Source organism: Mustela putorius, unplaced genomic scaffold (assembly GCF_011764305.1).
Source record: "Mustela putorius furo isolate JIRA1106 unplaced genomic scaffold, ASM1176430v1.1 tig00003863_pilon_pilon_pilon, whole genome shotgun sequence".
Lineage (NCBI taxonomy): Eukaryota > Metazoa > Chordata > Mammalia > Carnivora > Mustelidae > Mustela > Mustela putorius.
Genome location: NW_025422015.1, coordinates 22,311,188 through 22,326,457, shown reverse-complemented (window position 1 = coordinate 22,326,457; position 15,270 = coordinate 22,311,188). Strand labels below are relative to the sequence as shown.

At 36.2% G+C, this 15,270-nt stretch overlaps 1 protein-coding gene across 1 annotated transcript in view; it reads left to right on the top strand.

Moving 5' to 3' along the window:
* The window catches only part of AKAP7 (A-kinase anchoring protein 7), a 170,837-nt gene that overhangs the window by 101,262 nt on the left and 54,305 nt on the right, over positions 1-15,270 (top strand). Inside the window, exon 7 of the mRNA XM_045066357.1 lies at positions 6,568-6,715. Within this exon, the coding sequence (XP_044922292.1) occupies positions 6,568-6,715 (148 nt within the window). The remainder of the gene's footprint in view (positions 1-6,567; positions 6,716-15,270) is intronic.

Below are 15,270 nucleotides of genomic sequence, written 5' to 3'. Positions count from 1 at the left end.
GCTGAGGGAAGGCTGCAGCTGACAAGAAGGTAATCATGGGGTTTGTATCAGGAGGAAGATGGAAATGAAACAATGCAAATAATGAAAAGTGTAGTTATGCCAAGACATGAAGGAGGGAGCCATTAAGAATTATAAAGTAAGATTTGCCTCAGAGAAGTCCCATGTCAATATAAATATCCTTTTAGGGTACCTGCATGGCTCAGTTGGCTTCAGCTCAGGTCATAATCCTGGGATCGAATCCCGCATCAGGCTCCCTGCTCAGTGGGGAATCTGTTTCTCCCTCTGACCCTTCCCCCCATGCTCTCTCTCTCTCTCTCTCTTTCATTCTTTCTCTCCCTCCAATAAATAAATAAAATCTTTAAAAAAATGTCCTTTTAATAACCTTGAATTGACAATATGTAATTTTCATTAGGGGCAGTGACCATTAGAAATGATTTTAGTTTTTTCACTAATGCTATACTACTACAGATTCATAAACTTTCCTAATTATGGAAATGAGTATAAAAGATTACTGTTCTTAGGGCACCTGAATGGCTCAATAGGTTAAGCATCTGACTCTTGATTTTGGCTCAGGTCACAATCTTAGACTCCTGGGATCAAGTCCCGAGTCGGGCTCTGTGCTCAGCAGGGAGTCTGCTGGAGATCCTCTCTCTCCTCCTCCCTTTGCTCCTCCCCCTGCTTGTGCATGTGTGTGTACATGTGTGCACACTCTCTCTCTCTCAAATAAATAAGTAAAATCTTTTTTTCGAAAAGATTTTATTTATATTTGTCAGAGAGTGAGAGAGAGAACAAGCAGGGTGAAGGGCCCAGGGAGAAGCAGACTCCCCGCTAAGCAGGGAGCCCGATGCGGGACTCTCCCCTGGGAGTGCAGGATCATGACCTGAGCTGAAGGCACGCTTAACTGACTGAGCCACCCAGCTGCCCAATCAGTAAATCTTAAAAATAAACAAATAAATAAATGAATGAATAAATAAATGAATAAAAAGATTACCAATCTTTGACCAGCTGATCCCCAAATTGACAAAACCAGTTTTGTTTGGCTCTTCATTTATTTCTGAATTTTGGTTTCACATCATTACAACAGGAAACATACATTTCTTTATAGGCACTTAAAATAGGAGTAAACTATTAGAAAGCAAAGCAGAGCTCCAAGAACGTCAAGCTTACATCAGTAGGAGATATAATTCCTTTGTCTGATATGCAGCCCATTTGTTTTCATCATAGAAGTCATGATTATTGTAAGATAACAAGTTATGATCAGAAATTATCTGCTATTTATTTAAAAGTCTTAACCTTTTTAAAGAAACTGATTATTTCATTGTTCCTCTGATCACAATAACTTTGTCATAGAAATTAAATTAAATTTTATCTATCAGAACCTTAGAATGATTTTCATATTGAGATTGGAAGCTAAAGTGAATTTTCATACTTCATGGCTTTCTTTACTTCCATATTGAAAATAGAATTTGGTGTATAACATAAGTCTGAGTCTTCTTTGGTACATATTAAATTACACACATCATTTAGCTGAATGTAAGTGATACTGTGAATGCTTCTTGAGTAAATAGGTTCCATTATTCAGCAGATGCAGCTTCAGATGATTCTAAAAATACTGGTCTCATGGTCTCAGTGGCATTTTTCCTGTATTGGCTGTTTCGGTGCCAAGTTACAGTCAAGAATGAAATTATCAGGGTTTCTTGGTACATTGTATCAAAGATTATCAAGTAGCTTTGAGCATCACTGATAATACTTCTTTAACTGTGCCTGAAACTAGGCTAAAGGAAAGTAAAACCTAATTAAGGCAGTCTTGAGAAGTTTTTCTGTTTGATGTTTTTTGCTACTCATTTATTGTTTCAAAGTCAGATATCTTGTATTTAACTTCCTATTTTGTCTTTCAGTGTTATGTTGCATAATTGATATGTTGGTTGTATTGGGTAAAATTATAAATGAGAAACCCTTGAAAATATACCCTGTCCTGCTAGGTTCAAGGCAAAAATAATATTCAGCTTTAGTCCTAGGCAGTCACCAAGCATGTCCACAATTCTGGGGGTGCAACCCCCTTCACGTGGTTTGGTGGAAGTTAGCCTACACATTGTTTCCCTACCTTTGAAATAGTCCCCACTCTCTTAGCCTTTACAGGTCAAATGTTTCTGTTTTTAACCGCTTCTGTAATTTTCTCTGGGCTCTCCTGATGTGTTATACTTCCACTGATCCTTAAATGACAAGGTACCTGGGAAAGGGTTTGGCTTGTGCAGAAAGGGAGCAGAAAATAATGTGGGGGGTCTAAAACATGAAGCATGAAAATAATGAAATAATAATATTCATAATAATGCTAACACAGTCTCTTTAGCTTAAACTAGACCCTTTCAGGGTGCTATCTCTGGGACTGTTTTGGCAACTCAGTGGATTTCTCCAGAAAATAGGAACCTTGAAGTGCCTGGCTGGTTCAGTTGGTTTAGCATCTAGTTCTTGGTTTCGATGTCAGGGTTGTGGGGTGGAGCCCTGCGTCGGGCTCTGTGTTCAGCGGGGAGTCTGCTTGAGATTCTCCTGCTCAAGCATGCATGTTCTCTCCCAAAGAAATACATTTTAAAAGAAAGAAAGAAGGAAAGAAAGAAAGAAAAGAAAAGAAAATAGGAGCCTCTTAGCCTTACCCTTAATGATTAGCAATTTTGATATGCTCATTTATTTTCTTAGAATGATAGTCCTTTCTTAAAAAAAAAAAAAAAACCCCAAAACAAAAAACACCACCACCTGCTGTAGCTGGGTGGTGAGACCAATTCAGATACATTTTATTAGAAAAGATACATATTTTTTATGGGGAAAAGAGCCTGAAAAAAAAAAAGAAGAAGAAATACATTGCCAAACAGAAAATCCCCTAGAGAACAAAGATCATGTTAAATATTATATATCAGACAGAGCAGAGTCTTATGTATTTCTAGATTCTTTATCACTGAAGATGTTTTCTGTTCAGAACATAATTTCAGTGCCCCCAAGGCATGCCTTTTGAACCACAGTTCTCTCTGTAAATTATGACTTAAAGAATTAATTCCATTCCACTCTCTAATAAAAATTCTCTCCTTAAAGACTCATGTTGGAAGTCATCTGTGAAGAATTCTTGCAAAAATGGTTGGTCCTTTTTGCCAAAATTAAATAAGACTTGTGAATTGTCACTGTTATGTTTCCCTTATTTCTTACTTTAAAGAAATAATGACACCTTATGAAACCAAAATGGAAATTATGGTGGCTAGCCAACACTGGCATAGATGTCTTGAAAACTGAAGTTCTTTTTTTTCCTGTGACATTATGACTAGTCTTCTGCTGCCTGGTCTAAGAGAATGACACCAGCCTGCCCTACGTCCCCCCTCCCCCACCCACCAACCAGCACATATGTACACTTGGAAAAAGCATTTAAAAGACAAACAAGAATTGTAAGTTTCCATTTACTGAGAACCTTTTTAAAACATTTCTGAAACCTTACCTCAACTGAAATTATTCCTTAAAATTCACTATTAATAAATATGTATGTTATATATTATATGTACATATAATATATGTATATTAATATGTAGCTATTACATATGTATATAGATTATATGTAGATTGTTGTGTATAACATATAATAGCATTTATCATGTAAATATGATAGCCTTTACTATATTTCACTGTTATAAACAATTCTATAAGTTCATTTATTTAGTCCATCCAACTCTTTGAAGTAGGTTCCATTATCAACTTCACTTTACAGATGAGGACTCTGAAGCAAAACCACACCTTAAAGAGTAGCAGAGCTCCTTTGGACGCACGTCAGCTCTGTCTGTCTCAGGGCTTCCTACTCCCCAAACCAAAAGAAACCCACTAGGTTTCACTCTTGCTGAACTTGCAGTGAGCAGCATTTGATGTCATCAACTACCCTTTTCTTGGAAACTCGATCTTCTGCATTTGTGACAGTTATTTACTAAGCACACAGTTCTGTGTCACACAGCGTGCTAGGCACGGGGACTATTTCAGTGAATACAAATCAGGCAGAATTCTTTTTCTGTGTGGAACGCACATGCTAGTAGAGAGAGACAGATCATGACAGCCCGTGAAACATCAGCACAGTAAAGTAAATTTCACGATGCAGTGGGAGGTGGTATGTGCTATGGAGAAATGTCTGTAAATATTTATAAAGAGGGAAGGGTAGTGCATATTAAAGGGAGGTCAGGGGATGTTCTTTTAAGAAAGCAGAATTCGAGCAAGAACTGCAAGGAGGTGGGAGACCAGTCATGAGGATATCTGGGGGAGGAGCATTTCCAGAAGGGGAAACCAGCAGTACACAGGCCTTGAAGTGGGTTTAACACTGATCGGGAGGCACAAGTGGAGAGGCTGAGGTAGGGAAGGGTGAAGGGGGAGGAGTCAAAGACAAGGCCCAGGGAGTTCTGAGCATGGTGGGAGCAGGACCTGGTGGGCTGTTCTGGGGAAGCTGGCTCTTCCTTTGAGAGAAATGGGAACCCTTTGGAGAATTTTGAGTAGAAGAGTGACGTGATGTGATGTATATTTTTGTAGGATAATTCTGGCTGTTGAGGACACAAGGGTGGGAAACAGGAGGCTGTTTGGATAATCCAGGTGAAAGAAACAGGGGAAACTTGGACAAAGGCTGCAAGCGTATGGGGAGAATTAGTCCCATGTTGAAGGTAGAGCCAACGTGATTGGCTTGGAGGCGACATTGTGAGAAAGAGGCGAATTCACGATGACCCCAGGGTTTCAGCCTAATTAACTGGAATAGAGTTTCTGTTAACTGAGGTGGGAAAGTCTGTGAATGGAGCTAAAGTAAGGAAAGTCTGTGAGTGGAGGTCAGTTTGGATACAGAACAAGAGCATATATCAACAAAAACATGTTAAATTCAATATTAAAAATTAAGGGCAACTTAAATGTCTAATAATAAATAATTGCATGAATAAATTAATGATGCTCCCATACAGTGGAGTACTATGGAAGCAAAAATATTAAAAATATTTTGCACATCTCTATATTATTTATTGCCACATTAACTGGAAAAAAAAACTGATTGCTAAATAGTACTCATGACTTAACCACATTCCTATAAAGAAGAAGAAAGTACTTTGTTTTGTATAGGAAAAATAAAATACATAATAAAATTATAGTAGTTGCTGTGTAGGACAACTTAATTTTAATTTTTTTAAAAAAATTTTTGTCAAAACTTTTTGTGAATAAAAAGGGAAAATATATATTCTACCTACATTTTAATAAGATTTATAAAAGTACAATCTAAATATAATATATGTATGCATAGAAAAAGCCCTGAAGAGGGCTGCCTGGGTGGCTCAGTCAGTTAAGCATCTACCTTCGGCTCAGGTCATGATCTCAGGTTCCGGGGATCAAGCTCCACATCAGGCTTCTTCCTCAGCAGTGAGTCTGCTTCTCCCTCTCTCTCTGCCCCTCCACCCCTTCACCCCTCTCTGTTTGTATCTTGTGCTCTCTCTCTCTCTCAAATAAATAAATAAAATATTTAAAAAAAAGAGAGCGAGAGAGAAAGAAAAAGACCTGAAGGATGTACCCACAGTGTTACTGTATTTTCTGTAAATGGCAGGCACGAGAATTTTTTTTTTTTTTTTTAGATTCTTCATATATTTTTTTCTCTTTTGAAAGATTTTATTTTTTAGGTAAACTCTATACCTGGAGCTTGAAATCACAATCCCCAGATCGAGAGTTGCACACCCTACTGACTGAGCCAACCAGGTGACCCTAGATTCCTCATATTTTCTGATTTTTAAGAAATTACAAGTATTAAAAAACAAACAAGTATTACCAGGGTAAAAGTTTTAAAAAGTTATAAATTAAAAGGAAAACTTCACACATGGTCAGTCAGTAAACTTGGCCTGTAAAGTATTCTGTTGTCATCTTATGGACTGTGTTTGGGACTATGAGGCTGAGGGCAGGACCACTGCATGGGAAGGGTGGGGGAGACATTCATTTGCATGTTTTGGGAAACTACAGAAGTAGCAATGTCTTCCACTGTTATTTTTCACCTGTCAGCCCTCTTCCTGCTATGAAAGATACTGGAGGCAGATAGAGAAGGAAGATCCATGGACCCCCCCCTCCTCTGATTCAAATAAACTTTCACTGTCTTCAAATGGTTCTTAAGTAAGGAGTTTAAAAATCCATCTTATTAAAACATTCTATACACTATAAAATGTTAAGTTCTATGTCACTTTTTAACAATTCATCAATTTCTCCATTATTGTTGGAGATGATTACTCTTTTTTTGATACCTCAAACTTCAACTTGATATACTTCATTATTTCAGAAACTTAAAGTATATGAAGTTCTGAATGCTGCCAAATTTAAACCCCACACTCTAATGATTTTGGGTGGGGGGAGGTAATACAAATTATCCTAGACAGGGAGACTTTAAAAACAGCTTTACAACCATTTTGTGGTATCCATTTTCAAATGCCAGTAGGCAGAACTTTATAGCGAAGTGTAATATCAGGTTCTAAGAAAGTGATATCAATATGAACTATGGTGGAAAGATCGAGTGATGTGATTTTGTTTTGTCGTTTCAAGGGAGTGAAAAAAATAGACCCCGAAGTCTATGAAAAATTTATCAGTCACAGATTTGGAGAAGAAATGGTACATCGCATAGATCTTTGCTCCATGCTAAAGAAAAAGCAAAGTAATGGTTATTATCACTGTGAGTCTTCGATTGTGATTGGTGAGTTCCATTTAAAGATTATGTGCTATCTTTAGTTTTTATTTCTCTAACATCATGTCTTTTGGCTGATATTTTGGGCTAGTTGTATATATTTTTCTCAATAACACGTTTTTATGTATATTTTATTTTGGCAATAATACACTGGAAATTTTATAGAACATATTTACTATTCATATTTATCAGTATTTTGGTACCTATGGTTTTTATACTTTCATGCTTCAAATATAATTATAATGAAGTCCTGAAATGTTGATTCAAAATTCATTCCAGTTTAATTTTATTTCATGAATATAAAAAAGCATCTTCTCCTGTGAAGGCCTATATGAGCACACCATTCCACACCAAGCATTTTCATGTTTGCTGCTTTTAATTAGCAATTAGGAATAGAATATTCCAGGCCAAAAAGTTTCATTCTGAGAAGATAAAGTCTAGGTGGCCTGCAAAGATTGAAAACATGTCCTTCAATTTCTTCCCCAAAGGAAACCATGTTTTTCTGGGAAAAAAAAGATTCATGCATGAGTGCTTCTATCATCTTATCAGGGAGATTGCATGTGATTGAGACAGATTCATGCACAATTATGTTTCCACGTGAAAAGTGTATGCATCAAGTGAAGACTTTTTTTAAAAACCAGAACAAGGCTGTTCTGCAGTGTGAATATATTCAAAGGAATCTTATCTGTTGAGATGCAAATGTGCTATTTCAAACCCGGGCATTATTCTTATAAAATTGTGAACTTCAAAAAAATTTAAAAAATAAAATACAGTTGTGAACGTCAAGAGAATCTGATTTGTATACTTTTGAAGTAACAAAGAAGAAGTAATCAAAGAAGATAAATACTTGTATTTAAATATTTCAAGGTCTTCAACCAAGATAATTTCTGTCCGTATCAGCTTGAAGAAAACCTGTGGAAGTATACATCCTCAAAGAATCTTAATACTGAAGATTGTAAATGCATTAAAGAAAATGTTCCAGAGACACAATTTTATTTCCAAATTCTCACTAGATATTTTCAGAGAAGTCATCATTTTATCTTCCTAAGATCTTAGCTCTCTTAAACAGAAAATATTCTGTGTATCATCTGAATTTATGTTCTCAAACATTTCATGTCTATTTTGAGGAGGATTTTTGTGTTTTCGGAATCTCTGGTGGAGAGCTATTTTCCATCAAAGTTTTGATGAGGGCCAAACAATTTCCATTTAGTAAGGTTAATAGCAGAGGACAAATTTAAGACTTTCTTGTGTAACACAGACGTTGGCTAGCTTTCCGTATGTTCTCTGTGTACTTACATTGGGCCAATGTTGAAGAACTCCATGCTCTTCCTTGCCTTTCCTGATCCTGTTTAAAAAAGAAATAAATAAAAAAACCCCGAATCCTGTGTAGATTTTCCTGAAGATATCGTGAGATTAACATCATCCAGCTTATGACACATGTGACCTACATTGCCCTTAGACAGCTCTGTTCAGCTCACTCCAAACCAGATGTGTCAACCAGTGAGTTTTTTATTTTATTGCTCCTTTCAGCTTAGTCAATAAAATTCCCCTTATTCTAGGCAATATCTCCAGATTTCCCCCTCAGGCTTCTTTATCTCTCATCTTTTCTAACTCAGAGGGATTTAGCTTCTTTTAAACTCCACCAATCTTGTGTCCCCATACTGATCATTTAACATTATATTAAAAAAATGGTTTTTGCCTGTTACAGTTGCTCTACTTTTTGTCACATTTTGGGATGCCAAAATGAATTTTAAAATAATATTTGCATCTAAAGTGATAATTATTATGTTATAAGTAACCAATTTTAATACACACTAGAATTCCTTTATTTACTATGGATAGTTACTGATTTTCTCAGTCTTATTTTTACTTGAGTTTAACAGAATATTTAGGAAGATTCAGGACACTTTCTTTGTAAGTTTCATTTCTTGATCTGGTTTAATTGGCTTCTTTTTGATTTGATCCTAACTCAGATTTAAAGTCTGTTTCCTATACCTTGAAGAACCTGTATTAATATTGTGTTGTATTGATAGAGTAGGGCATATTTCCATTCTTAAGATATTTTGCATTCAGAAATCTAGGGTGGAAGTTGGCTTTAAAGACTCTGGGAGTTGCTTATAAAACTTTGTATGTAGGTACAGAAGTGATTTTTCTGGGGAGGGAATTCATTAGATTTACATTATTTCCCGTGTCTTAATTTGTTAATAGTGAATTCTTGGAGAGTAGTATTTCTTTTCCATTTTGATTTCTCTTTTGGTTATCTAAATTATGCCATTTAGGGCATGTATATTATTTAAAAAATATCAATGATTATTGATATTTGGATTTCCAGTTGGTTCTTTTTCATATTTTCCTGTTCTATTCTTTACTTCATGGATGTATCTCTTTGAAGATTTCAATATAATTAATTATTAATGTTATTTTCATATATTTAAAAATATTTTATTTCACTTATCTTTTTAAAAATAAATTTGTTGTGTAACATTGTATAAATTTAAGGGGTACGAGGTGTTACTTTGATACATTTATATGTTGTGATATGCTTGCTAATGTAGCAATATTTATCACTTTGCATAATTATAGTATAATATTTTTGTCTATATTCAGTATACTGTAAATTAGATCTTTATGGCTTATTTACTACTTAATATAAGTTTGTACACTTTGAAACAGCATTACTCTTACCCACCACCGGCATTTTCTGGTAACCACCATTTTACTATTTTTTACAGGTTTAACTTTCTTAGATTCCACTTATAAGTGGTATCATACACTACTCATTTTTCTCTGACTCTTCTTGCTTATCATAATATGCTCAAGGTCCATCCATGTTGCCACAAGTGGGAGGATATTCTCCTTTGTCATGGCTGAATAATACTCCATTGTGTGTACGTACCATATCTTTTTATCCAGTCATCCATTGATGGATATTTGGATTGTTTTCATACTTTGGCTATTATGAATAATACTGTAATAAACATGGGAGTTCATGTATCTTGTTGAAATCCTATTCTCATTTCTTTGGGTTTATACCCAGTATAGAACTTCTGGATCGTGTGGTATTTCTAGTTTTAATTTTGGGGGGAACCTCCATACTCTTTCTTATAGTCATTGGACCAATTTACATTCCCACCAAAAGTGTGTATGGGTTCCATTTTTACCATATCTTTACTAGCATTTGTTGCCTCTTGTCTTTTTGATGACAGCCATTCTGACAATTGTGAGGTGATACTGTTGTTTTGATTGGTGTGTCCCTGATGATTAGTGACATTGAGCTTCTTTTCACATGTCTGTTCGTCATTTTGAACAACAACAAAAAAACCCCAAATAATCTGACCTAAAGATGGGTAGAAGAGCTAAATAGACATTTTTCCAAACATGACTTTTCACATTTTTAAAATATCTCTAGTTCCTTGGGTATGAATTCTTCCATTTGTTGGCTCTTTTGTGGCACTCCTTTTCCTCTGGTGTTTTTAGGTTTTGGAGAGCTCATTGTGTCATACTTGTGTGGTTTGGCAGATGTCTCAGACCTGGTCCCACAGGGAACACTGCTTTGAGTTGGATTAGGAGCTGGCAATAGCAAACCATCCTTGTCCATAAGAAGTTAGAATCTATACTTTTTATGTTTTTAATCAATTTCTGAGGTTTTTGTTTATTATGCTTTACTATTTTTTTTGTAATAAAGACAATTAGCCCTTTGCTTTATTAGCTCAAATATTTTCCAGGATTTATTTTACATTTAATTTTGGTCACAAGTCATTTTTCACAATAAATCCTTTTAATTTTTGTTAAATTATAGATGAAAAATTCTTCTGTGGTTTTAAAAATTATTATAGAGTCATCTCTAAATCAAAGATCGGTAACATATTCATTTATATTTTCTTCAGTTTTTTTGTTGTTGTTGTTGCTTTTGCATTTGAGCTTTTAACCTACCTGATATGATCATTAATATAAGTACTCAGACCCAGAGGATTAATACAGAAATCTGGTTATTAATAGGGTGTGTGAAGTAGGGATTTTCTTTTAGAAATGTATTTTTATGATTTTTTTATACCCCAACTCTGTTCCAGAGATCATAAATTAGCAGCTTTTCATTTTGTATTTCACTGGCACAGAGTTTTATTTTTTATTATTTTCTAATTTTAATAACTTGCCCACATTGGGGTAATTTTATGTAAAAAATCTGGGTTCCTGCTGCCTTCTGAGCAATCAGAAAATGTGACACTGGTTCTACATTTTTGCATGGTAGCAATTTCCTGGTTGGGATAGTTGGCACACTGACCTTAGAAGTAGCTACCTTTTATCATCCCCCTTACTCTGATGTTCTTAACATAAATTTGCTGAGCATGTTTACTACGTGCTTGGTTCTGGAAGCCATCTGAATTTGGATTTCCCCTGCCAGTTACTGCTGTTCCCTTGCCTGCTTTCCATTTCCTTGCTGAGCATTTTCCTTTCTGTCTTCGACCGTCGTATACCTCCATGTGAGTTGAGTGTTAGGAGAGTTTGATAGTATATGGAGGCAACATTCATATTTTCAGACACAAGAAAAGGTTCTGTATCTTAGTTCTTCCATAGTCCAAACTTCAGGTGATACTATACCTAGTTAATATTAGGCTGCTACTCCTTATCAACCAAACTGCAATAATCAGCCAAAATTCAAATCCAAAAAGAAGAAAAAGTTGAAACTAGGAATGAAATATGGCTTAGATATCCTGGAGTGTTAGAAGCTGTTCTTAGTGAGCTACTTACTGGAGTTGAGTGAATTAATTTTTCTCAGGCAGCTATATTCCATTTATTTTTCCTTAGGGAAGGTAATTGACTAAATGACACCCTTTGTAAGATTGATGAGCAATTTAATGCTTGAGAAGACTAGTTTACTTTGTGCTCTCAGACGTATCTTAAAGGAGGCAATGGAAAATTTGGAAAGGTCTAGAGGTATTTTATTTTTTTGTTTTTGTAGGCCAGAATATTTCTTTATAATTTTTGCAAGTAGAGGTGGAAACCATAATTTTCTAGGAACCTCAACTATCTTTTGATTTAATAATAATTATTCATCATTAATTTAATGAATGTTATTAAGTATGTACAATGTATGTGCACCTCTCTGGCATCATGAGATACAGAGTAGTATAAGACATAGTCCTTAAGAGTGATGGTCATTGGGCAATGAGAAATGGAGAGAAAGGAGGAATAGATGAACTGGAGTTTGCCCATAACAGTAGGAGTTTGCCCATAACAGTAGTGGGTTTTGTTAGGATGCAGGGGAAGAAGCTTATGATTTTACCTTCTAGGAGAGTGTTGAGGTGAGGAGAAACAGAGCTTGGAAGAATAGGATGAGACTGAGTAGGCAGATGGAGAGCAGGGATAAGATGATCTTCCAGGGGCAGCAGATAGGATTTATGTGGGAGAGAAGCAGGCTGCAGGCAATATTAGTGACAGGAGGCACACTACAAAGACTGTAATGACTGAACCTATAGTCTAGTTAGCTGAGGAAGGGATAGCAGGGAGCTTGCTAGGTCTGTATATGAGAAGTACATGAAGGAGTAGGAAAGGAGATGTACACAGTCAAACATACTGAGGTGGTGTGTATGTAACAAAAAAGACTGAGTAGATATATGTGGGATAAAAGGAGGTGAGGTTTAACACTTCACGTAATAACACAGAATTGGGGGACACCTGGGTGGCTCAGTGGGTTAAAGCTGCTGCCTTCAGCTCAGGTCGTGATCCCAGGGTCTGGGATCGATCCCTACATCGGGCTCTCTGCTCTGCAGGGAGCCTGCTTCCTCCTCTCTCTCTGCCTACCTCTCTGCCTACTTGTTATTTATATCTGTCAAATAAACAAATAAAATCTTTAAAAAAAGAGAGAGAAATGATTTTAAAAAAATAACACAGAATTGGATCCTGAAGTTAAGACATTGAATTAGTTTTAGGCTGTAACACAGAAGCAATGAAGGGGATAGGGCTGGGCTAACCTTGGCTTAAATAGAAGCATACAGGTGTGCACAGATAGAGTTATAGAAGAGGAAATGTGTCAGGTAAATTAGAGTTGACGTGACTGTAATCAATTCAGTCTATATCCAATGCCCAATAGGTTATAACAGAGAGATACCAGACTCCGACTGAAACACTATGAGAATTCTAAGTGGCATGAGTCAATTAATTAATTCTATCCAAATGCACCTTTTTTGAGAATCACCCTTTAGAGACCTGGATAGCTTAGACAATCCTATCAGTCTTAAAAGGTTTGACTTGGTCCACAGAGGGATTTCTAGTAGTTGTTTCTATGTGATGGGAGGAAAAGATTTTGGGGGGTACATTTGGGGAGACCCTCATCTATGACTTTATTGTCTTAATCTTCAGTGCTCCTTTCCCCTTAGAAGCTGTGATAGAGCTCCCAATGTGCTATCTGGATTTTGCCTACTTTAGTATGTAGGCATGAGGATCTTCTCTATGGAAGATAATATTGTCAATGTGATTGACCCATTGGTTGTTCAGCAAGAAGGGGGGTAGAGGAAGAAGGAAATCAACAATTTTTCTTCCTTGGGTGAAAGCTATAACTAGAACAAAAACCTTAAAGCTTTCTAGAATTCTTTTTTTTTTAATTTATTTTTTATTTTCAGCATAACAGTATTCATTATTTTTGCACCACACCCAGTGCTCCATGCAATCCGTGCCCTCTATAATACCCACCACCTGGTACCCCGACCTCCCACGCCCCACCCCTTCAAAACCCTCAGATTGTTTTTCAGAGTCCATAGTCTCTCATGATTCACCTCCCCTTCCAATTTCTAGAATTCTTAAATATGAAACTTTAGATCAATGATAAATTACAAATTTTTAAGGTGTTTCATTTGAAAATATTTGTTTTGCTTGTATGGCGTATTTTCTCTTGAAGGCCCACTTCGTGGGAAGGGGTATTGGCAATAGATATGTGCTTGAATGTTTATTTTTCTCATGTAAACTTTTGGCTATAGAAAAAATGTGTTTCACTGTGCTTATCTAAGAATGATTTAATGTCCTAATAATTTACAGGCTTTGTTGGGTTTTATGTTCTTTTTTTTTTTTTTTAAGATTTATTTATTAAAGAAAGAGAGATGGGGAGGGAGTTGGAGGAGGGTCAGAGGGAAAGAGAGAATCTCACGCAGACTCCTTGCTGAGCACAGAGCCTGACAAGGGGCTCAGTCTCCTGCCCCTGAGGATCATGACCTGAGCTGAATGCAAGAGTCAGATGCCTAACCAACTGAGCCATGCAGGTGCCCCTGGATTTTAAATCCTTTAAAATGTACTAGTTCACATTTAAAAATGTACTAGTTCACAAAGTTTGGTCCATGGATCCCTGGTGGTCCCAAGGATACTTAAAATCTGTGAGGGCAAACTATTTTTTTTTTTAAAGATTTTATTTATTTATTTGACAGACAGATCACAAGTAGGCAGAGAGGCAGGCAGAGAGAGGGGAGGAAGCAGGCTTCCCACTGAGCAGAAGCCCGATGTGGGGCTTGATCCCAGGACCCTGAGATCATGACCTGAGCTGAAGGCAGAGGCTTTAACCCACTGAGCCACCCAGGCACCCCAGGGGCAAACTATTTTTATGATAATGCTAAGACATTTGCCTTTTCCACTGAGTTAACATTTATACTAACAGTGCAAAAGCAATGGTGTGTTTGGCCAGAATGTCAAGGCAGTTGCAATTAAAAAAAAAAAAATCCAATTTCATGTAAAAATGTTCTTGCTGAGTAGTAAAATCTATTATTTATATTTGATTTGTCTCTATATGTGTCTTTTTTAGTATTTTGTTAATGAAAATGAGAAGTGTGCATGAGCACTTTTGCATATAGAAGGAGGAGGAAAAGCACTAGTGTCATTGTTTAAGTTATAAGCTAAAGTAACCACATTCTTTTCAGGAACAGCATTTTTTTTTTCTTTGAAAAATGACTCACAAGTTATCATTTTCACATTTGGGTATTGGGCTGGCATTTTCTTTAAAATACATTTGTCACATCAGGGGCATCTGACATTATTTACTACTAATGATAAAATTCAAGCTTTCGGGAAAAATAAGAATTTTGGAAAGCTCTAATTTGTTACCATGAGTTTGACAGTTTTTTTTTTTTTTTTTAAAGCTTTGAGACTTTTCCCCACTTTTTATTATGGAAAATTTCATAGCCAAAATAGCACAGAGTAGAATAATGAACTCCATTTTCCTAGTTTCTTTTCTTTTGTCATACTACTTTTATTTTACTGAGGTACAAATTATATACAACACTGTACATATTTAAAGTATATATTTTGATGAGTTTTTAACATAAAGGTACAACTGTGAAACCATTATCACCATCAAGATCCTGACCATTTCCATCACCGCTAGAAGTTTACTAGGGCCCCTTGTCAATCTATGGGTGATATTAATGATTGGTCCAATGTGGTTTTGTATTTGTTTTTAAGTAGGCTCCATGCCCAGCATGGAGCACAATATAGGGCTTGAACTCACAACCCTGGGATCAAGACCTGAGCCAAGATTAAGAGTCAGACACTCAACTGACTGAGCCACTCAGGCATCCCTAATG